The sequence below is a fragment of the Epinephelus lanceolatus genome, chromosome 14 (assembly GCF_041903045.1).
Source record: "Epinephelus lanceolatus isolate andai-2023 chromosome 14, ASM4190304v1, whole genome shotgun sequence".
Classification (NCBI taxonomy): Eukaryota; Metazoa; Chordata; class Actinopteri; order Perciformes; family Serranidae; genus Epinephelus; species Epinephelus lanceolatus.
In genome coordinates, this window is record NC_135747.1 from 20,975,515 (window position 1) to 20,998,028 (window position 22,514).

Consider the following 22,514-nt stretch of genomic DNA (forward strand, 5'->3'; position numbering starts at 1 on the left):
GTGTTTAGCGCATGTAAGATTCAGCACTTTCAGAAATGAAGAGACTTAAGGGTGTTTTGCTGTTGGATGTGCTACAACTCAGCATCACGGGAATAACTGTCCACCCAGTCTGACAGACCGGCAATTTGTGTCTGACTGTACTGGCAAGTGGTGATTTTGTGATAAACTATCAGTTGATAGCTGTCTTGACAACAATCATTTTGTCACATAAGTAAATATATAAAAACACACCCTTATCCTTCTCCAAATATTATTTTTATTTATTTTTTATCAAGGGGCCAATTTGAAGGGCAATGACCGAGGAAAGAATCCCATCTGTTAGCAGTTTATGAAATCTTGCCTGCGTTATTGAGTTAAGTGTGCATCACTTCAAATATAGATACATTCATGTCATGTATGTGTTTTCTTCCTGTGAAAACATTAAAACATACACCTATTCCTCCTTTATTTCTCGTTCAATGTGATCACATGACCCATGCTTTAATTCTTCAAAAACGTTTATTTTACGGCAGCATTGTGTATGCAAGCGTACATGTTAGAAGAATTACATTTCCTTTACATTCAAGTCATCTATTCTGATTCATGTATTCTGTATATATATTGGGTGGGTAAGGACTACATCTCTACGACACCTCTGTTCAATTTCTTAACCTTAACATCAGCGACATCTTGCTCAAACACACGACTGCATGCACACAGAGGTAATGCTGATAAAAAGCTTAAATCAATCTTTATTGAAATTATTTCCATGATTTAACATCCGTATGTTATTTTGCCGCTCAGCACCTCCAGTTCAGTTTGGTTAGTTATCATCCTTGCCACCTGCAGAGAGACAGAAAAAGTGACATGTATTATAAGATGGTGTTATCTGACTGTTCTGCAATATGGTTATTAGCTGTGAAATAATAACTGGAGGGTGGTTCAGGGTGATTGGCACGAACCGCATTTATAAAGCTTGTTGATTTTCATCTTGTCGATGTGGCTGAGAGTCGACGCCTGGCCCAGCTTTATGTCCTTGCTGTTCTGGGTGTTCCTGGGAATGATGGTTGGCTCCCCATCCTGAGAGTAGGCATACCTAAACAAATACGTATCACTTTATAACACATAAACCATGCTACATATATAAAGTGATCCACATTAAATTTATACTACATTACGTACATCCCAAAGTGCATGATTGAGCTGTAGTCATATGGTAGTTCCAGATTGTCGGTCTTGAATTTCTCAAAGTTCCTCAACCGGTCTGTTGGAAATTGGAAAATATTTTACACTTAATATTTGTGAGTGATTATTTTTGCTCTTTTGTAAACAATATAAAGCCTTTTATATATCTGTTTTTAAAGCTGGTATAAAAATACATTCAATTCTAAATATTCTTTAATTTACTGTTTGTGGAGATCTCACTCCCCAGTGCCACCCCCCCTCCCGCCCCTTTGAAATTACCCCTCCAAATGTTTGGCCACATGATGGTGACATAGTTGTCCCGGTCAAAGCGAGACTGCTCGTGCACAAAGCCCAGGGAATGCATGAACTCATGGGCGATCACTCCAGTCTGGATGCAGCCAGGGCTCTGGAGAGACACGGTCTGTCTTCCACCACGCGCACCAAGGTAGGACCAACACCTACATGAACACACACACACACACACACACACACACACACACACACACAGACACAGCACATGTCATTACAACTACAAGTTGAGAGTTAAGTGCTGTAAAGTAGAACAGAAAACTAAATTATACTGGAAGGATAATCTATTTAAATTCTACTAATACTTTGCATTTAACATCTTTTACACACAGAGAAATGTTTTGCCAAAGGAGTAACATTTTTAAAACAAAGACTGCAGGGATCAAACTGTCCAAGCGAAGGCTCTCACCCAGATTTTGGCTGGATGTCAATGTAGTCACGCTGGTGAGTCCGAGGAACAAAGCGCACACAGGTACCTTTCTCTATGTTCTCCATCCCTTTCTTTATCAGCTTTGTCTCCGATTCAGCTGTTCATTTGTTTAGACAGAGTGGACGGGGAACAGACAATTCATAAATCATCAAAATCTCAAAATGTATCAAACTGTAATGTATTGCATTTATTTAAACTCAGAAAAATAAAATAACATACTGTATTCAGGTGAGAGCTTGTATGCAATGTAGACATGTCCATCCACTGACTTAGCCCAGAGGCAGCTACGAGCGAAGCAGACTTTGGAGCGTCTTCCAGCAGACACAGCAATGTCTCCCTCTCTGAGGCTGGTGGTGCCGTCTATGATTCGAGAAGCTGAGACAGAAATCAGTGAAAATGAAATCATTCTAGACACGTCAACAGGAGCTCATTTGTTATAGTAGATAGTGTGAACTGCTGAAGAATTTAAGTAAACTGTGTGCAACTTACCATGGAACTCATTCGCTTTGATGATTTCATCCATAGCTGTCCGGTCATGCTCCTCACGTTCTTAAAAAGAAGAGTTTTTAGTCAGCATGTGTTTTTACTGCTGTTACACATTTAAATCAAATAAAAATTGCATTTACCTTTGTAGCCAATGGGTCCCCATTTTGGGCTGAACAAAAATTTCTGCAAAAAAGACAGACAAAGTTGCAATTCTGTTGCTGTTCTTGTTTAAGTGGCAGCTCCACTCCAATCCAATGCATACATACCTGAGCGTGCACGGCCGAGAGACAGGTGAAAACCAGGCACAAGAGGATAATCCGCTCCATCTTTGCCAGTCTGATACGTCGTCAGTGTTGCTATTTTACCTGCACAAACACCAAGCTTTATAGGTGTTCCCAATCACTGTCCAGAGATAATACCCATGATCATCTCAGGTAAATTACTAGGTTACTGTTATTTGTTTGTGAGCGAGTTTAATCCCCAAATTAGTTTGATTCTTTCATAAACAACAACTCCAACAGTAGGATAATGTGAGGTCTCACTGTGGGTAATAACAGCTCCACTTCAATGACTAGCTTTAAATTAAATGGTTTAATGTTTGGCACAGGTTCTTGGGCAATTTTAGGCTTCGGGTGTCTTATACATTTACCAGGAGTGCTGTTTTCTTTCTGCTGAAGGTAAGCTTACCAACTGTTGACACAAAATGCTGCGTTGCTAATTTCAGATAATACGTAACTCTCGCAAAACCCATGTGTTAACAACTCATCCTCGTTAGGTTGTGGAAAGTGCAAAACACTATCGCCCGAACAGGGACTTGAACCCTGGACCCTCAGATTAAAAGTCTGATGCTCTACCGACTGAGCTATCCGGGCTCTGAGAATGAACACCGGAAATACGTTTATAAAGCGGCGGAAACAGCACAGTCAGACCCGAGTAGGAATCCTAGTAGAGCGGGTCAACAACCGCTAAAAGAAAAAACACTGTTACCTACAACGTGACAACATGACCGCATTTGGGAAAAGGTGCCTGTCACATGAGCAATATTCTGCGGTAGGTTGACGCTGACATAAGTTAACTGTTAGCTAGCTACTTAGCTTAACTTGGCTAATGTTAGCTAAATGTGCAAAGTTTGATATCAGTGGCAAACTTACAAACGTTACAAACTATCAAGCACATGACATTAACGTACAGAAACTGCTATGGCAGCTTGCCAACATTACAAAGGGTTAGTAAGTAAACGTCACCTGTTTGTTGGAAAACTAGGGTACGGCATGTTAACGTTGTCACTCCCCCCTCGTTAATTTGCAGGAGCAGATCGAAAGGCTGCAGCGTGCCATCCAAGAAACCAGACGCCAACTGGCGGAGGTCAGGCAGAAGACACAGCGCGCCGAGGACGAGATCCTTGAGTGGTAAAGTTATTGTAGTCCATGTTTTTTAACGTTGGTTTGGTTAACTTGAGTTCATTTTTATGTCTCCAGAATGTAAAAGGTAAAATTTTAAAAAACGTTTTTTGTCTCTACCTGTGTCTTCCCCCATGCGACGTTATTGCTGACGTCACTCGGCGGCTTCTTCTTCTTGGATGCGTTCAAAACAGCCCTGGCACAAACTTCACAGTTCCCAAATTTTCTACCATTTGGATATTCAGAGCACCACACTCTCAGAGCAGCAGAGCGCCGAAGTTAGCGAACGTGTGATCAGTTTTACTGTTTGTTAATTCATGTAGAAATAGAGTGCTCTGTTACTACGAACAACAGTGCTGTCATTGTAGTGAGCCTCAGACTGGATATATGAACGCACACCTTGTTTAGACCTTGGTTCTGCACGTGTGAGTTCAAGTTTAGCATTACAAATTTTGTTTTCGTCCATTTGTCAGGCGCAAAATTATTTCATAATGTGTTTAACTCATGGGCAGATTATGATACAGTGGGCCGCTGGGCACACACATGAGAGGCCCCACCACCTCTCCTACTGAAGCTCCTTTCAGACTTCCGGTTGAAGGCGGGAATATCGCGCCATTATTTTGCCTCACCATTCTGTATATAGGGTATGATCACAGAATGGGGGTACCGAGTTGTCTTGATGCTGAACCAGGAACAGAGGTAGTAACAGCACAGAAACAATGTCTGTCTTGTGATGTTGTGTTTGTTGTTTTGCGTGTCTTTATAGGTGTTTTGTAGTCATTTTATATGGTGTGTGTCTCTATAGCTCTTTTTACACAGAGGTCGCACGACAGGGCCACCATGAAGTCCCTTCTTTATGCTGCATACTGCTAATACAACAGCGTGGGTCTCTATCATGACATATAACATGTGTGTCAGCAGGGCTTTATGGACAACAACAATGGCATTAATATGGCAATGACAATTATTTGTCATCCCTGTTATATGGTGGTTGATTTCGTCCTCTGCTTGGAGGGTAAGGAGCTCCCGGAGCTCATTGTTTTACCTATTTGCAGACATTTTCAGCCACTATTCTTCTTTTAGTTAGCTGCTAACTGCTATCATCTACTTTTTAAATCTCCTGCAGTGGGTCGCACATATAACACGTTGTCAAAACGGCACACCTGTGCTGCCCATGATCCTGTCCTGCTGGCTGTCACTTTTAAACAGACATCATTCAGCACCTGTACTATCTCCGATGCTGGCTTAAAGGCGAGACAACTTTGTCCCCCCATTCCATGATTGTGCCTTTTTTAAACAGAACGGCAAGGCAGGTTTCTAGAAAACTACCATAATTCCTGTCATGGAGTCCCCTAACTCACTCAACTCACCCATAAAATCTTAATATAATCAGTCCTAACAACCGTTAACATCTGTGAGAGGAAGTGCTTTGCATGACAACTCGAAAATTATCCTATAATGTACAAGTGTACATTGAAACACTGTTCAAACAAAGTTAAGGAGGAACCATACCTGTTACCCAACAGTTTTTAGCTTAACTTAAGGTTGGCCAAACAATACATTGCATATCATATCATACAGTATTGATTTTGTCAGTTCATTTTTGTCCTACGAGTCCTGTTCTCATTTGCAGTAAAAGAGAAAGTGAGCGACGATGGGATTTGATGAAAGACACAGGTGAATGTGCTGATGGATTGCAGCAACTGGGTTGTCTGCTACAAGAGGAGAGGCACCTCTCCGAACAGTTGAACGGTCAAGACTCTGCAGACAGGTAATGTGCTGTGCTATAAGCATAGACAGAGAGTCACCCCAACCCTGCATAAACCAAACTTGTTGCCCTAACCAGACTGATTTCACTGTGTATCTAAAAGTCAAGGAAACGACTTGCAGGAAAGAAGCAAGTGCCTCACAGACAAAGCAACAAGCCTCACTGCTGAAATTCAGAAGGTGAAAGAGCATCTGGCCGAGGCAAAGGCTCGTAATGTAGCTGGTAAGGGGAGCTTGGGTGGCGTCTACGTACCGGTTAACTTGTATTTGAAAATCAGTAATTTGTAATTTGCTTTCTTTTATTTGCCAACAGCCCAAGCTTTGGTCCAGGCACCAACCAGCAAATCAAAGAGAAATCAACAGAAATTCAAGGCAATCTAAAATGTGTAGTCGTTTCGTGGATTGCTGGCACATTTGTTTTTACCTAAATTGCATTTTATCATCTTAACTGTGTATATATCTTGCTGCACCTGATAATAAAGTGTTTGATTCGACCTTGTCCCAGAATAGACCTGAAGTACATTTTCTTTCTTGATAATATATAATTTCCATCCACCAATTCATCCAGTGTACTGAGAGTTTACCTGAGTTCATTCTTCTGTATTTGTGCCCCACTTAATTTCTGAGGGAAATATTGCAGTTTTCTGTAAACCTGGGTATTCAAAGAAAAACAACATTTTTAATTCTCTTACAGCATTTCCATATTTTCTTGTTGCTTGAATATTAATTAGGAGGCTGTTGTGGAGTTGTTTTGGGCAGAATATTGATTAAAGAAGTGTAAAATGTATACCCTCATGAATACACACTTCAGCAGTAGAACATGTCAACGTTAAAGAAAACCTACATCCGGTTAGTTAAAAATGTAAGTGAGTGGTGGTATTCAGCTGTTACAGTGGCTGGCAACCATATACAATGCATAAAACGATATTTGAAAGGAGGTTAAATACGGCAGAATGTTAATTTCAATTTATCTAAAAAGATCATTTGGGACGCTGATACACCTAAGGCTGTATTCACAGACATTCTGGGAACACTCCCAGGTAGCTCTTATCTTAGCATAAAAACCTTTGGATGTTGTAGCCTAGGAGTGATTATGGAAAGGCTTCAGAGCAACTCTGAGCAAGGAAGGAACATAAATTTTAACCTTAGTGAGGAGGTGTGGTTGACCCTGTTGCTAAGTATGATGCATTCTTTTAACAGATGTGATTGGTTGTCTCAGACACGCCCTTTTGTGAGCCTGCAAGGTGTGGACACCCAGTGGAAATGAAATGGACTACATCACAATATGAGACTGTAAAAGTGTTGTGATTGTTAGTGTCACTCTGCTGTTGGAGGGTTGAGACAGACCCAAGTCATGACTGCTGCACTGTTGCATTTTTCCAAATATCTTAGTGTTGTGATCATTTTATTTCTGCCGTTATGGCATTATTGCAGTGGGTGGGAATTGTGTGCCTTTCCCTAATGAGATCAACCACAAACATTGTCACTGCACAGTATGATCTGAAGCATTTCATTTACTCACTGTCATCCAGCGTTTCCACCATTTTCTTCTCTGCTTAAGAAACTCCTAAGCCTCTTACTGTAAAAGTCCTTCTCCCTGCTCCTAACAGTTTCTCACCCTAGGCATTCTTTTAAGGTCTAAGATGCTCTGTGAATAACTTTTATCTCTACAAGAACCTAATCTTAACTTTAAGGGGAAATTCTAAGGAAACATCACAATTCATATTCCAATAATTTTTTTTCAAATTTCGTTGGAAGGTGCAGCTCTTTGTACTAGGAAGCTTTGTGAATATGGCCCCTGGTGTGAATCTTTTGCCTGTCTTACTATTACGGTGCTGACATCTACTGGCATACTGTCCTTGTCTTAATCAGTCGAGTGTTGTTTCACACAGCAATTGGCCGGTGATGTATCAGAAAACTCTCCATTCATTACAGACACACCCAGTATATTTTTTTGTTTGAATAGAGTCATGTATACAACATAAAGGCCTGCGCATACATATAAACTTCAATCAGTGTTGCTTTTCTACCTGTGCATACAAGTTATAATCACTTATAAATAAACAACCACCTTCCGCCTTAGTAATTAACCAGAAAAGAGGACAAAACCCAGATAATGTGTGTGGACACCACATCATGGTGCACTTATATATTTCTTTTGGGAATGTCCCAAAGTACAGACTTCATGGTGTGCTATTCATGAAAATATAAGGCTAAATTACCTTACACACATTGTCTGTATGTTCTGGGGATCTGTTGCCGCTGAGCAACCTCCCTACGCCTCCAGAGGACTGGATTCACAAAGCAATTATGCTGGGTAAGACGATAAGTGTTAAAGAGAGGAAATATGTTGATTTCCCCTCCAGGACATGTATGGCTCTCTCATCTTGGAACTGTAGCAGATTATAAGAAATTGCTTTTTAGGATCAACAACCAGGGGGATAGATATAGTCTGAAATGAAACAGATACCAAAGTCACATTAAAAGCCTTTGGGACCTCTTACACTCAGGTAACAGCCCCTTTGTTTGAAATTTATTTGTCTTCCTTGACACATTGAATATGCTCCACATTGCTATGGCCTATGGCCCTGAAATCCCGTTGCTGACATTATAATTCCCACCCACAGTGTAGAAACACTCTGTGTGTGTTCTGAATCACATACTTTTTACTTTTAGTAGATACTGCAGCTGTCCTTAAAAATGTGTATTGTTACATGCAGCATGCACACAATCAGGACATAATACTTTCTCATGATATTACACCCTGATCTCTGAACCTCTTTCTCATATGTCCTTTACCTTGGGGATAAGACAAACCTCTGTTAACCAAGCTCGCCATAGATGGAGGTCAATCCAGAGAGCGTTATATTCATGACAGTGAAAATAAATATGCATTTTCTTTACCATTTAAACAATTAATACTCCTATTTGACAGGTCATCAGTTATATGAATGTGCTGTCAACTGTCATTGTGGCTTCTGACAGCTGTCACTCAGCTGCCAACGAGCTGTCAATCAGCTGTCATCTGTGTGCAGCTCAGTATGTAAGGTAACTTCTGCTGTGCAGAGGATCGTGGGTCAGAATAGCCAGAAAAGCTGGCTTGCATACTGCAAAATGCAACCAGATGTAATAGGACGTCCTGGTATTTTTGGCATACTTCATTAGACATGTTATGTACTGGGACATATTAAATCTTTTTCTGGCGCACTAAATAGTACGGTAGTAGAGGTATTGGAACACACAGCCATTTACAAGTATAAACCCCCGATTAAAACACTTAGTATGTAAAAAACAACAACAAAAGTATTAGAATTAATATATACTTAAAGTAGACTACCAAAAATAAAAGCACTCAAACTTTATTAATAGATTATAACTAGTGAAACATTATTGTATAGCTCACTTTACTGTTGCAGGATGGGGCTAATTTAATTTACTTTAGCCTGTATACTGCTGGGTAGCATAACCTATATCAATAAACAGTGATTAATTATATGTTGTAGTCATAATCTTAATTTGCACAGTATAAGTAATGTAATATTTATAGTAATATATATATATATATAAGTAATATAAAATATAAATGTTGTAAACTAATGTAAATAGTCACTCAGCGTACAAGTACAGCAAAATATATATCAGTGCAGTACAAAGCAAATGTACATAGAGTCCATGGATGGCTGCAGCAAACACTGGCTAGTTTGCAACCTTTAATCTGTGGACGCCTGCTCATTTTTGCTTTATTGTCGCTTTCGGGCTTCCGTAGGTCTGTCATGAGGTAACACTGTAACACAACGTTAGCGCTCCTTACCCACACATCCTTTTAAGGTAAGTTGTCTGCTATTTTTAAGTTAGTTAATTGTAACTTACAATAGTTGTAATATACTTAAAGACCTAACGTATACGCAAAGGTGGACAGCTCAGCCTTTAATGAGTCACTATTAACTGTTAGTCAGTGCTGCACGTGCCGTTCAAAGAGCAGAGACACAGTGACATCAGCTAAGATAACGTTATCTTTTAGAGTAAAACTGGTTTCTACGTTGTTTCCAGCTATTGACAGTGATGTTGTAAGAGCTTGACTAAGCTGCTAACAACACACTAGTGTCGTTAATTACTGTGAATGCGTCCGAATGAAACGTATTATTTTGGATAAGTCCAAAACAAAACGTAACATATGTTTCTCTGTTTCTAATGTAACTTAGCAGGTCATGAGGTAGAAAAGAAAACAGGAGTGACAATGACGACTGGTGCCGACTGCCGCTCCGTTTTCCATTTGACCCCAAATGATGAGGCTCTGACTGGACTGAGAGAAGTGAACTCCGTCCTGAAGCAGGCTGTAAACACTGACCCAGCCCCAGAAGGTATGTATGGACTGTAGCTGTGCTTTCTGCATTGGTGGAAGAAGTATTCACATCCTTTACTTAAGTAAAAGTACAGATAATACTCCACTACAAGTAAAAGCCCTGCATTCAAACTGTATTTAAGTAAAAGTATCTTAGTATTTCCAGCAAAATGTACTCAAACTTACTCATCGTGCAGTAAAATGTTTCCTGTCAATGTTTTATTATTATGTACTGTGGTGAAAGAGTTTTACTTGAACAAAAATAGCAGTACCACAGTGTAAAAATACTAAAAATAAAAGCCATGTATCAGCAATCTTACTTAAGTGAAAATGCAAATTAATTAGCATTAAAAAAAATAATAAAGAAGCAAAAGTGAATGCACTCATGCAGAATGGCCTGTTATTGGATTACAATTATTGATGCATTCATGTGTACATCACTTTAACGTTGCAGCTGGTAAAGATGGGGATACGCTTAATTACTCTGTATACTGCAGGGTTGCTTTACCTATAATGATATATTATAATCTATTAGTTTGTTTATATTTCTTATCAATAATCTACATTTGCAAAGTAACTAGTGATGAAAGTTCTAACATAATATAGGCATTTCATACACAAGGGCAACTCAAAGTGCTTTACAGAGCAATAAAATATAGAACATAATAAAGGATACAGAAAAGAATAAAAAGAGAAAAAAGTTATAAAAGGACAAATTAATTACTAAATGATGACCATTTAAAATAGCAGACAAGAGGTGCAAAGATAAAAAGATTATTTAAAATGTAGTGAAGTACAAAGTACAGTATTTGCTTTGAAATGTATTGGTGTAAAAGTATAGACCCACAGAAAATGAAAATACTCAAGGAAAGCACAAATGTCTCCAAATTGTACTTAAGTACAGTGCTGGTGGAGTAAATCTACTTAGTTACATTCATACATGGATTGGTTATGATGTTTATGAATTACCTCTGCATTAATGTATTGCGTTTTACTTCTGTAGATGATCAAGGTTGTGCTTATTTTAACTCCTTTTGTTAGCTGTTGTGTAATTTAATCTACAGCAATGCATTATATTCTATATGATCATTATATGTTTGTAGTGTTGATGTCCTGTGAGAACCAATGTACCTCTAAAAAAGTCAGCTTTTCATGGTGTCAAAAAAACAGCCTTGTTTTCAATTTAGTAACGATACAGCTAATCCAAGTTTTTTTTTTTTTTGAAAGGAGTTTATTTCGCTTTAACAAGTAGGAGAATTTTCTCAGCACATAAAGGAAGATTTTATCAGAAAAATTCAAATTCATAATCACGAGATCTGGAGATATAGGGCTTTAACTGGACAGAAAGTGTATGAAGTACTTCAAACTGCATACACTGACTCAAGTATTGTACTTAGGTACCTGACCTAAGTACAATACTTGAGTCAGTGTATGCAGTCACATTCCACCACTTTGTGTCTGTATTAAAGGGATAGATTTTCTGGATTGGGGTACGTATCCATAGTCAGTTTATGACATACAGTAGATGTCAGTCAGCACGACCCGAGTTTGTAGGAGCAGGCTGGAGTACTGCCACGGAAGCTAAGCAATGTACTGCTGTGGATGGGGGTCAGCAACAAAACATATTCAAGCCACCTAAAAAGTCCCACTAAAAAACATCAATATCAGTTTAAGTGTATGCTATACTGAGAGTATTTTCACTGCTTTGCCTCTCAACAGCCCGTTATGATGGGGAAGCCATTGTATCTGAACTAACCCTTTAAAGACAATACTCTTCATTTTCTGTCTGTTTGAACCTGGCCTTGTATTTCCTTCCTCACAGAGTTGGAAGACAAATCCTCAGAGGATGAAAGACAGCGGGAGTCCAGCCTGGTTAGAGAGGTGTCAGACAAGATGGTCTGCTCAGCCTGCAAATGCCCCTTTATTAGTCGTGAAGACCAGGTGACCACACAACTTTAAACCTCAATATCTGTTGATGCTCGAGCATGGGTCTTCATTTGAGTAAAACATGTTTTGTCTTATCAGATGGAGCACTACAAGCTCGACTGGCATCGCTTCAACTTAAGGCTAAAGATTTCGGGAATGCCGTCGGTCACAGCTGAGGAGTTTGAGAGGAAGACTGGAGCCGGTGAGGAAAGCAGAGTCTGACACCTAAATGACAGTGATGTACTGCAGGAGTGTTTGTTACAGTTGATTGATTTTTAGTTATCACTTTACAGGAGACATGTCAAGTATCTCAGGCTCAGAGTCCGATTCAGAGGAAGACTCAGATAGTGAGAGTGGGGGAACATACAGCAACGTCACTGGCACTGATAATGAGAGCTCAGCTGAGACCAGTTTATTTAGTGGCCGGCTCTCCAGCAAGGTGGTTTTCCAGAACTCAGCTGGACAATATCTGTCAGTGTATCGCTGCATTCTGCAGGGAAAGGTGAGACTCAGCAGTTCCATGGTGCAGTAATATGTATGTTAACAGACATTTGATTTTTTTATTCTGATTACATGTTTTGTTCCTGTAATATTTCAGTTGGGTGATGAGCAAGACGCAGCATCCTTGCTGAAGGCCATAAGTAATAAGACTGTGTGGGTCATGCTAATGACAGGTGGAGGCCACTTTGCTGGTGCTGTGTTCCAAGGGTGAGTGGACAGTTTTTTTGGCATGTTTGCTTTCAGTGCCTTAAATTACAGGACAGTGAGTTCAGCAGTGTGTGAGTGTCTGCCCAACACAGTGTATTTATTTTACAGAAAAGAAGTCCTTCAGCACAAGACTTTCCACCGATACACGGTGCGGGCGAAGCGAGGCACCGCTCAAGGACTCAGAGACTCTCAGAACCGCAGTCACACGCCAAAGTCTGCAGGAGCTGCTCTGAGGCGGCACAATGAGGCGGCACTAGTCAAGGCAAGTCCATTTAACAGCACTGTCATTTACATTGATAGATTTTTGCAAACAAACGATGCTGCTCTTTAAGCCTGGTGTTTAGTTGCTTGGCTATTGATAATCAATGTAAGCCTGATTATACTTCCTGCTGAGCTCCGTAAATTTTTCTGTAGTACAAGTTTCTGTCAGGGTGTCCATCCTCCTCTACGAGAGGCAATTTTATTTACCTCTGTGAGAACGCCTTGATGCATCCGTGGTGCCAGGGTGCTGCCTATTCACAAAACCAGTTTGCTCTCTGTGTCAGGGCTGCTACAGGGTTAATGTGGGCCCTTATCAAACACACTCAAAAGACTGGACTACATTACAGGTGCTGGCTGTTTTTACTGTGCTTGGAAAATCCAGTTTTTCGCCCGTAACTTATTTATGAGTGTCAGGATCCTACAGTTTTCCCATTCTTCCTTCTGATGCCTCATGTCTTACAGCAGCTGAGCCTGTAACAAGACTAAAGTGGATACAGGCTCAGTTTTTCAGTTTGTGAGCTTATAAAACCTAAGTTGTGGGTTCTTTGCCTTGTTGGTAGTGCATCCCAAAACACAGCAGCTTTCAGGCATTTTTCTGTTGTTTGCTAGCTGACATAAGTGATAAGGAGGCACCTTCAGGCAATACAAAGTCAAGGGAGGGCGATGAATTGTTCAGTGCTTAATTAAACTGATTTTAATAATTTAATACAGTATTATAGTATGATGCACCTCAATGATAAGGTGAGATGACATGTTTTATCACTTATATATGTTTTTACAGGACATTCAGGATCTTCTGGTCAGCTGGGCGGAACACTTGAAGGAGGCCTCTGCGATATTTGTCCGAGCCCCCAGCTATAACAAAAGCATCTTTTTTGGTGGTCGCCTGGCTCCACTTGACAAAAAAGATCCCAGGGTCCGCACTCTCCCATTTCCCACACGCAGGGCGACCTTTCGAGAGGCACAGAGGGTACACGAGGTGCTTTCCGCCGTCCATGTTTATGGTGAGCTGAATTATATCCTTGGAATAATGACATGTAATCTGCTCATTGTCATACAGCCAGGGTATAATCAATACTGTGTGCGAAATATCTTGTTGCAGGGAAAGAAACAGACGTGTCTGCAGTTTTCAGTCCAGCTAAGAAGACCTGGAAAAAAACTGTCAAACCCACAGCAGAAATAAATACCAGTCAAGAGACCGGTAAGCTTAAGAGGTTAAAATGGACACTGTTGATAAAATATGATGGCAAAATTAAGCTTTAAATTAAGCTAACACAAGGTTTATTTACTGTGAATTTTAATGTTGCAGTACACTTCCTTTATTTTTGGCATCAGCAGGAGAAAAGCCCGATAGCTCTGACAAAGAAGATGGTGGAGAGATCCAGCTGGAGACGGTGGAGCTGGCAATAGGAACTCTGGACCTCAGGGAGTCTGAAATCTATCCCCCCAGGCACAGGAGAAGAAGGAGGAAAAAGAAAGAGGAAACCAAACTGCAAAACGAGGGTAGGTCTGGACTAGTGTGTCGTCACACAGATTCCTATAGCTGCACTATAGAAACTGAAGGAATGCTTATTTAGCACTTAAAAGTTCTGCAAGGTTAATGAAATTTCACATCCCTGTGTGACAGAGTTGAGTAACACAGAGGCAGACAATCAAGAAGAGGAAGTGCTGGAGGCTACACCAGCAGAAGACACCCCTCAAGAGACGCAATCAAAGAACAAGAGGAAGAGGAAAGCACAGAGTAAGAAACAACTAGAAGGTGAGTAAGTGTTTCTTTATCACTATTATGTTGCGCCTGTTTCTCATTGTTGCAACTTGTCACTTGTGCAATATACAAGGTTTAAGATACTAATTTAGCTTTTGTGTCTGTAGAAATTGATGATGAATCATCAGAGTATGCCCTGAGGGATGAGATGTTTACAGCCTGTAAGGTTGGGGATGTGGATGCTCTATGCAGACTCCTTCAGCTTCCTGGAGAAAAGTCAGAGAGTCAAGAGCAGCCGGAGAGCAACCCTTTTGATATCCCAAGTCCTCTAACTATCCTTAACAAGCCCATAGACTCAACAGGGTTCACTTTGCTGCATGTTGCCTCAGCAGCTGCACAGAAGGCTGTGGTCAGGCTGCTCCTGGATGCAGGGGCAGACCCAGCCTGCAGGTATAAAAATGAATATACTCCAAAGTAGTAAAGGTAAAATTTCTGCATGATAATTTGCAGCAGTTGTAGTTGAATCAAGACTTAAACATTAATTCTGCAATAATCCTTCACAGGAATAACAAAGGGCAGACGCCGTATATCGTCGCCCCTGACAAAGACACGAGGAACGTCTTTCGTAAATACATGGGTGAGAATCCTGACAAATACGACTACATCAAGGCGCAGGTAATAATGCACAGTCTTAACTTTTGACATGTATCCCATTAAATAGAAGCATAGCACTTATTTTTTTTTACATTCATGCACCTCAAGGTCCCCGGGCCGCTAACAGCAGAGATTGAATCCAAAAAGACGGAGAAGAAAAAGGCACAGAAGGCGCTGAGGAAACAGCGAGAGAAAGAGCAGAAGGAGGAAAAGAGGAAACAAGAGTCGGAGGCAGAAGAGAAGAAGAGGTTTGCATCTCTGACTGATCGTGAAAAGGTGAATTAATGTGTATTTTACTCTGAAATTTAGATTGTTTTTTTTTTTTTTTTTTTTTTAAAACATCTTGAAAGAGTGAAGTGTTACCTTTTTGATTACAGAGAGCTCTGGCAGCAGAGAGGAGGTTAGCGGAGCAAGTAGCTGCAACAGGAGTCGGCCTCTCCAATGTCAAGTAAGTCCCACAAGAGCCATCCTCTCATTGAGCTTTGTCACAATAATACTGTAGAGTTAACACTCAAGAGCTCATACATTTACAGTCAAAAGCAATACTGTCATTTTTTTGACGTATACATATCTGAAAATTTAACATGCTTTTTGTTTGTCTTTATCTCCAGGAGGTGCTGGATGTGTGGAGAGTCTCTGCTCGGGAAGATCCCATTTCAGTACCTGGAGTTTTCCTTCTGCACCCCTCGCTGTGTCCAAGCACATCGAAAAGCCAACGCTCTTCCAGGCAAGACCTAAAACCCGTGCGGAAAATCTTACCTGGAAGGAAGCTACCTCATTCAGACTAACAGTGAACTTGTGCAGCCTTGATAAAATTCTGATATGGCTGTGTCTTGCCAAGGTGCTAGTTTAATTTTCAACTCTAAACATACACTTAGATATAATTAAATTGTAGTAGATCAACACAGACAACTGGATGCATATACTGTAATAAAACATAATGTAGTATTTATTCACGGTATCTGCAAATATGGAAAAGGTAAAAAAAAAAAAAAAAATCAAATGCAATAAAAAACTGTAATACTGTTTGTATATCAATGTTATATTTTTCCACAGGCATCAAAAGACAAAATTATCACTGGATCACTGTTTGACTGAAGCTGCTGTTGGAAAGCACTTGACACTGAATTGCAATGATAGAGGAATTAGTAACAAGTGCGACACTGATATCTGAAGTGATAGAGAATAATGATGCCACAGAAATAATGCAGAAAAAAGCACTGAGCATCTTCTGACGTCAGGTGAGTTTTTCAGAGGACTACTCGTAATCAGTGTTGTGTAAATGTGGCACAAAACTCATTGTGTTGTGTTAAGACTTTACAGCGGTGACATTAAGCTGAGGCCGGTCCATAAAAAGAACCCGTAGGTGTGCTGGGGCCCCTTCCAGCTCTAGCACTGTGATGTTGTTAGGCTGGGTGGTGCTGAGCAGGGGTCCAGGGACATAAAGAGTCTGTTGAGGGCCTCTGGCCGGCCAGTATCGTCCCAGATTCACACCATTAATCCAAACCTGACCCTGATACAAAGGAAGACAACAATGACGATGATACAATTACTTGTACACACATAAGAATGAAGTGTCAACCCCAAATGAACAACATTACCTTTGTCCATTCACTGAGCTTGAGAAAGGTGTCCCAGGCAAGGCCGTTGGGCTGTAAGGTCCCCCTGTAGAAGACTGGTCCAAGTGAAGGCTCTTTCCGAGGAGCAGGGGGAGACTTCTGACTGTTTGAATGAGGCCATCCACCTGCGATGGCTCCATCAATGTCCAGAGGGTAGATCTTCCAGTTAGTCAGTACATCTTTACCCAGGATGAGGTTGCTCAGAAGGCCCTGCAGTACACACACTGGTTACCATCTATTACTTGTACTTTGTGTAAGTAGGTTTGTGTAAGTGGGAATGTTTACATTTTTCATAAATATTTTAGAGTTGTTCACATTTCTGATAAGAACTGTCCAACGTACTGTGGCTGTATCAATCTTAAGGTTCATATTTCCCAACACAACTTGTGCAAGGTCGCCATTGCTGCATCCTGGGCTTCGTGCAGCCCAAGACAATTGTGACTGGTTTAAAGAAATACAAACAACCCAGAGCATTTTTTTTGCCTTAGTGCAGAATTTTGATTTGTTCAGCCAGACCTTTCTCAAGCACGGGCAAAGTATGAAACAAGTCTGGCTATGCAAGACTATATAGAACTTAGATCATGCCCCTATTTAGTTTGATAATGATGGTTTATATTTTTTATTTGTCACCTTTCTCAAATGTGCAAGACATAAAGGGGTATAAATATGTCAATACTTGTGTGTTTGATGGGTTTTAGTGAGGTCAAAACAAAAATAAGACAAATTGATTTAGTTAGTTGATTTAAACAGACACAACATGAGCCTTAAAATGTGAATGTGTGTGCAGAAACTAGAGTGTCATTTCCTCTCTACAGGATTGGACTTTGCTGTCTTGCCTTGTAGTCATTTATTTTGCTGCCAAAGTTCACCCTGCCCATGTTCTCAACAAGGATGTCCACCGTGTCCCCCTGCTGTCCAGTGAGGTTCATCACAAGCACAGTGTCTCTCTCCAACAGACCCTGGAAAACCTGTTCACACAGACACTCAGTATGAACATTAAAAAAAAAACAGAAAATAACTTCAGTAAGAATTACAAATTTTTACAACCAACATTTTAGGAGCAATCATGCCTGGTCTTAACCTGTGATGTTTTCCCTATATCTGACCTGCAAAGTCTGACAACAAAAGTTCATTGTGAAGGCTTACCCCATTGACGGACACATATGCACGGTCATGAACCCCATTCAGTGGAGAGATAAGTGGCGTAGGCTCGGAGAGGTCCCGGGGCAGCGTGGTCCGATAAAGCATGTATCCATAGTACTGAACACAATGGACATGACAGGTTGCAGACACAACAGTCTAGAAGTTCTCCATGTTTCAAGAGGTTTACTGTCCTCTGTACTGGTTTACTGTTGTTGCCTTCAGACAGACACCATACCTGTTTCATCTCTTCAAACGTCAGAGGATACTGAGACTCCACTGGCCCGAGGGGCGATAGGGTTTTCAACAGATCACTGATGTTGCCAACCTGAAAAGGCGACCGTTATTTGGATCAATCACAGCAACCCCTGGCTCTGTAATAATTTGCCCTATTAAAGCAGAAATGATATTACCTTTTTCAGGGTCACAAAGCCATAGGCAAACTTGGGAGTTGCTGGTGGCATGGGACCAGAGGGAATATCTCTAAACTGTCGAGAAGCAGTGACACATTAATCATATCTGAGACATATGAACAAGTGTAATCAGGACATCAGCCTTAGTGGGGGGCAGTTCAATCAGTGGTACCTGCTTAATAACATCTCTGATGGCCAACAGCTTCTCTGTGGGGTCTCCTGCCTCAGACAGCGGGGCGTCGTAATCATAACTAGTCACGACTGAGCGGAATCTCGTGTCATGATCGGCACCTTGGGGGGGGGGGGGGGGTTACAAAGACGTAAATGCACCACAAGCTGAGCCTTTTATCTCCATCTGTATCATGTAAACGCCTGAGATGATCCAAAACTGAGATTATGAAAAGCAAAGGCATTACCGTTCCAGTAGCCAAAGTTAGTGCCGCCTTCGAACATGTACCTGAGAGGAGAGATAGGTACGCTGTGTTACTTAGTGGGAAAAGCTGTGTTTATTACATAGGCAGGTGCTTTTCACCTCATGGGGTGGAGCAGGTTTATTGAAGTGGTGACTGATGCGTCCGAAAGAAAAGGCTGGAAATATCAAGGGAGACATACATGTTGACGTTGGCCCCCATGGTCAGCATTTCCGCCAACACTCTGCTGACCTTCTGGGCATTAACCACAGCATGTGGATCTCCCCAGTGGTCCAACCAGCCAGTGTAGAATTCTGAGTTCACCTGTGACATCATGTAAAACATTTTCCCATCATATGTTTAGTTTGATGAGTCAGTAATTACTGCATGTTATGGTAAGTGAAATGTAATATGTTACTGACCAGTGGCCCGCGAGGCTCAAACCGTCTTTGCCGCTTGAATGCTTCAGTTAAGTTGTTGTCTGCAGGAGGGAATAAATAGTAGAAATTACCACTTTCCCTTGTTAAAAATGTAAGTTATTAATAATAAATACAGGATGCTGTGTTGTTAATTATTTCCACAAAGTACCAACCTGTGCCAAAGTCTATTGTTGCATATAACCCCTCCAGACTACCACATGTCATTTCCTTGTCTGTGTTCCCGTCAGTGGTGAACAGGACCGTGTCTTCACCCAGGAGGAAGCGGAACAGAGTCCGCAGGTGACGCATGTAGTTGTAGTCACAAGCAAAGTAACTTCCGTATTCATTCTCCACCTGTAGCCAAAGACGTTCATTAAAACCAATATGAAATTACTGACTAATAAAAAAAGCATACCCACGTGATGCTGTACCTGGACAGTGATAATGTTGCCGCCGTTGATGTACAGCCATGGCTTCATTTTGGGCAGAAGAACAGCCAGCCAGTTGCTGACTGCCTGGACATAATCTGGAGCAGACAGAAAATGAGCGGCATATTACGATTTAAAACAAAGTACAAAGACACATACAGTAGGTACATGTTATACCTGCGTCAGCTGAGCGGAGTACGATGTTTGGTTTCTGAAGCAGCCATGCTGGCAATCCACCCTGGGAAGGAAATATCATCAGCAAACAGATATACTGAAAACTGGTTTATCAAATGCACAACATCACTGAAAGAATGCAGACAGGAAACAGTTGGAGATCATGTTACTGATTTCTTAGTAAGGTGACTAATACTTAATCCAGGTTATCTATCGTACGATCAGTCTCTTTCTCACTAAGTGGTATGCACGAAAAGAGAACTGGCATGCACGATGACATCCATCCTTTTGAACTGTATTTTAATGTGTATTAAGTGCATGTTAAAGGTTCTATAAATGACATTAAGAACATTAATATAGCAGCAAACATCTATTTGTTATGTAACAATATGGTGGAGTAATGATGTTCTAAGCGGAGAGTGAAGTCACGCTACTTCTGTATGTGTTGTTATCTGATTTTTCTGTGGCTTGTTGTGGTAGATGGTCTGGTAGCGACTGCATGTTAGTGTGCGCGAGTCCCTGTGTGTGTATCCCACTGGCTAGCTAACCACCACCACTCTACACTGTCCTCATATGGCAGTTAATGCTGATAACGTCATCCTGACCCAAGGTGGTGGGACAGCGTTGTCACAGATCACCATTAGCTCTGTCAGCACTGTTACCGTTGTTAGAACTGTTCCTGCTGTTAGCACCCTTAGCTTCTAGCCGCCAGCTCAGCCACCTCCATGTTGAGAGCCATGTGCAGACAATCCCTGCTCACACTCTGAATCATAGATATGCTATGAATGTCGTATATTGCTCCTTTAAATATAAATCCTGCTACTTACATTCATTATTAGTGTGCAGACTATAAGGAGAGTAATGCTTACATCTGAAGTTTTTAAATACTGTGATGAATATTTAGGTGATCAGAAAAGTAAAGCGCAATGTTCAATAACAACATTATTACCTCCACCAAGGAAGCTTATGCTTTCTGTTCGCTTGTTTTGTTGGTTAGTTTGTTTTTCTGTTGGTAGGGTGTAGCATGGGCAGATCTGAATCACAGGTTGGATACACAAATTATTTTTCACATTTCTTAACATTGCAAAATAGGGCATTTGGCCTCGGCTGAGATCTGTAGTTGCTTACTTTGACTCAAAATCTCCCATTATAAAGATGTGACAGGTAAATCTTTTACTCTCTACTTACTATTTTTCTGTGTTTATGATATCCCATGGTTTGTTTTTGAGAATACCACATTGTTTTTTTTTATCTATGACACTTTGTTGATAAGATATAACTTTTTGTTTATCAGTTCCTTTTACTTCCTCTTGGGCTATGATGTTGTGAACTCAATGACGGTTCACTTTCTCACCATTTCCCACTCGGCACAGATGTACGGTCCGGGACGCAGGATGACCAGAAGCCCCGTCTGATTGGCCAGATCCAAAAAATGCTCCAGATCTCTGTCCCCTGTGAAGTTGTGGACGCCCTGCACTGTTTCATGGAAGTTCCAGGGCACATACCTGTGTGGAGGCAGAGTAAATGAACACTAAAGAAAGATCACACCTTCTGACCTATTTAAGAATGTCATGTGTTGAACTTACACTTGGACAGCATTGAGTCCAGTCATGTACATCTTCATGAGCCGGTCCTTCCAGTAGTACTGTGGGACCCTTGAGTAGTGAATGCTCCCTGAGATGAACTGAAAAGGCTTCCCATCTTTGAGGAAACAGTTGTTTTTGTAGTCTATAGAGAAGGATCGTTCTCCAGAGACCTGCAAGATATGGCACAGTGTCTACTCTTTCATCTCCACAACATACAGTCGACATCCAGTGCATTTAAGTACAGTTTTGAAGTACTTGTGTTTACTTGAGTATTTCCATTTCTTGATACTTCTACTTCTGCTGAAGTGCATTTTGAAGCCAAATACTGTACACTACATTAAAGCTTTAGTTAATAGTCACAGCTGCAGGATGTAACCCAGTAATATATGTATTATTAAGAAATGGGCCATTCGGTATGATGATTAGTTTTACTTTTGGTACTTTAAGAATATCTTGATGCTAATACTCACATACTTTCACTTTGAATGCAAAACAGAAATACCCCAGTAGGTTATCTATCACCTTTCTGGGTTGGAAATTATATCAGCATTACATTTAACACTTAAAATCTGTTAACCTTCAACTGAAAGATAACTCCTCTATTATAAAACCAAGATAAAACAAGGAAGTGATTCTATTTTTACTGGTAGAAAACCTTCCAGAAACTACAGACCTGTGAGTGATCAGGTGACTTTTTCTATAATTAAACTAACTTATTGTAGTACAGTTTCTCTCTTACCAAGTTTCCACAGACAGACAAACAGACGAGGTTCACAGCAACGCAGAGTAAGACACCAGCAGCCATGTCCGCTGCCGACCCCCGAGGACTGAACCTAAAACTAATTCATCACTGATTTGTATCATGCTATTACTATTTCATGTCTGTTATTACAGCTCTGCCGCTGCCTGCAGTCTGTGAACAGAGGGAAGCTACCATGGTCGTCCTGCCCGCCTCTAAAGCACTGTCATGTGATTTTCATTGGACCTCTGCAGGATCCTAAACTCCGCCGAGTTCAACCTCGTCCTGACTGTGTGTGAGTTCCTTTACTGAAGCGCTGCATGGAAAATATGAGTTTTATTGACATTCATCTGTTTATAATAATATAAATAAAGAATACAGAATTGTTTACCAGAGAAATGTTCGGTCCACTTTGAAATGATGAAAATAAAACT

General features: G+C 40.8%; 4 protein-coding genes and 1 non-coding gene across 8 annotated transcripts; 2 read left to right on the forward strand and 3 right to left on the reverse strand.

Annotated features, from left to right (window-relative positions):
* Positions 1-479: 479 nt before the first annotated feature.
* hce2l2 (high choriolytic enzyme 2-like 2) lies at positions 480-3,777 on the reverse strand. 2 transcript variants are annotated; one of them, XM_033617173.2, is made up of 10 exons: positions 3,634-3,777; positions 2,656-2,754; positions 2,530-2,572; positions 2,393-2,452; positions 2,123-2,278; positions 1,883-2,000; positions 1,444-1,622; positions 1,162-1,243; positions 942-1,075; positions 480-822 (listed from the first exon to the last, which is right to left on the reverse strand). In XM_033617173.2, the coding sequence occupies exons 2-10, from the start codon at positions 2,713-2,715 to the stop codon at positions 803-805; spliced, it is 852 nt and encodes a 283-aa protein (XP_033473064.1). In that variant the 5' UTR covers positions 2,716-2,754; positions 3,634-3,777; the 3' UTR covers positions 480-802. The 2 variants fall into 2 exon arrangements, with proteins under 2 accessions (XP_033473064.1, XP_033473065.1); XM_033617174.2 differs by having other exon boundaries at positions 2,656-2,791; positions 3,634-3,734.
* Positions 3,183-9,048, forward strand: LOC144466863 (uncharacterized). Its single transcript, XM_078174449.1, has 5 exons — positions 3,183-3,439; positions 3,698-3,798; positions 5,423-5,560; positions 5,661-5,779; positions 5,870-9,048. Exons 1-5 carry the CDS (start codon positions 3,392-3,394, stop codon positions 5,935-5,937), a joined length of 474 nt encoding a protein of 157 aa, XP_078030575.1. The 5' UTR covers positions 3,183-3,391; the 3' UTR covers positions 5,938-9,048.
* On the reverse strand, positions 3,189-3,261 carry trnak-uuu (transfer RNA lysine (anticodon UUU)). Its single transcript has one exon. It is a non-coding gene; the product is annotated as a tRNA-Lys (tRNA).
* A 206-nt stretch (positions 9,049-9,254) lies between the features above and the next one.
* Positions 9,255-16,176, forward strand: ankzf1 (ankyrin repeat and zinc finger peptidyl tRNA hydrolase 1). Of its 3 annotated transcripts, none has more exons than XM_033617985.2 (16): positions 9,255-9,384; positions 9,759-9,917; positions 11,721-11,839; positions 11,924-12,026; positions 12,118-12,326; positions 12,423-12,532; positions 12,641-12,794; positions 13,575-13,797; positions 13,896-13,994; positions 14,129-14,296; positions 14,421-14,552; positions 14,666-14,948; positions 15,062-15,173; positions 15,261-15,428; positions 15,530-15,600; positions 15,764-16,176. In XM_033617985.2, exons 2-16 carry the CDS (start codon positions 9,794-9,796, stop codon positions 15,888-15,890), a joined length of 2,202 nt encoding a protein of 733 aa, XP_033473876.2. In that variant the 5' UTR covers positions 9,255-9,384; positions 9,759-9,793; the 3' UTR covers positions 15,891-16,176. The 3 variants fall into 3 exon arrangements, with proteins under 3 accessions (XP_033473876.2, XP_033473878.2, XP_033473877.2); XM_033617987.2 differs by having other exon boundaries at positions 14,132-14,296; XM_033617986.2 differs by having other exon boundaries at positions 9,295-9,384; positions 9,762-9,917.
* Positions 16,079-22,290, reverse strand: glb1l (galactosidase, beta 1-like). Its single transcript, XM_033617988.2, has 16 exons — positions 22,081-22,290; positions 21,342-21,511; positions 21,110-21,260; positions 19,759-19,819; positions 19,585-19,679; positions 19,327-19,507; positions 19,157-19,215; positions 18,937-19,058; positions 18,741-18,781; positions 18,497-18,615; positions 18,325-18,399; positions 18,150-18,239; positions 17,918-18,031; positions 17,608-17,739; positions 16,754-16,981; positions 16,079-16,665 (listed from the first exon to the last, which is right to left on the reverse strand). The coding sequence occupies exons 1-16, from the start codon at positions 22,144-22,146 to the stop codon at positions 16,462-16,464; spliced, it is 1,908 nt and encodes a 635-aa protein (XP_033473879.1). The 5' UTR covers positions 22,147-22,290; the 3' UTR covers positions 16,079-16,461.
* Between the last annotated feature and the right edge of the window lie 224 nt (positions 22,291-22,514).

Coding starts and splice junctions, on each gene's coding strand:
- glb1l (XM_033617988.2), bottom strand. CDS start 22,146: ATGGCTGCTGGTGTCTTACTCTGCGTTGCTGTGAACCTCGTCTGTTTG. Junction 19,680..19,758: donor ACTCCGCTCAGCTGACGCAG/GTATAACATGTA, acceptor TGTCTGCTCCAG/ATTATGTCCAGGCAGTCAGC. Junction 17,740..17,917: donor CATATGTGTCCGTCAATGGG/GTAAGCCTTCAC, acceptor CTGTGTGAACAG/GTTTTCCAGGGTCTGTTGGA.
- ankzf1 (XM_033617985.2), top strand. CDS start 9,794: ATGACGACTGGTGCCGACTGCCGCTCCGTTTTCCATTTGACCCCAAAT. Junction 12,533..12,640: donor GCTGGTGCTGTGTTCCAAGG/GTGAGTGGACAG, acceptor TTTATTTTACAG/AAAAGAAGTCCTTCAGCACA. Junction 13,798..13,895: donor TTCCGCCGTCCATGTTTATG/GTGAGCTGAATT, acceptor ATCTTGTTGCAG/GGAAAGAAACAGACGTGTCT.
- LOC144466863 (XM_078174449.1), top strand. CDS start 3,392: ATGACCGCATTTGGGAAAAGGTGCCTGTCACATGAGCAATATTCTGCG. Junction 3,440..3,697: donor CACATGAGCAATATTCTGCG/GTAGGTTGACGC, acceptor GTTAATTTGCAG/GAGCAGATCGAAAGGCTGCA. Junction 5,780..5,869: donor AAAGGCTCGTAATGTAGCTG/GTAAGGGGAGCT, acceptor ATTTGCCAACAG/CCCAAGCTTTGGTCCAGGCA.
- hce2l2 (XM_033617173.2), bottom strand. CDS start 2,715: ATGGAGCGGATTATCCTCTTGTGCCTGGTTTTCACCTGTCTCTCGGCC. Junction 1,244..1,443: donor GTGGCCAAACATTTGGAGGG/GTAATTTCAAAG, acceptor AATTTCCAACAG/ACCGGTTGAGGAACTTTGAG. Junction 1,076..1,161: donor TCAATCATGCACTTTGGGAT/GTACGTAATGTA, acceptor GTATTTGTTTAG/GTATGCCTACTCTCAGGATG.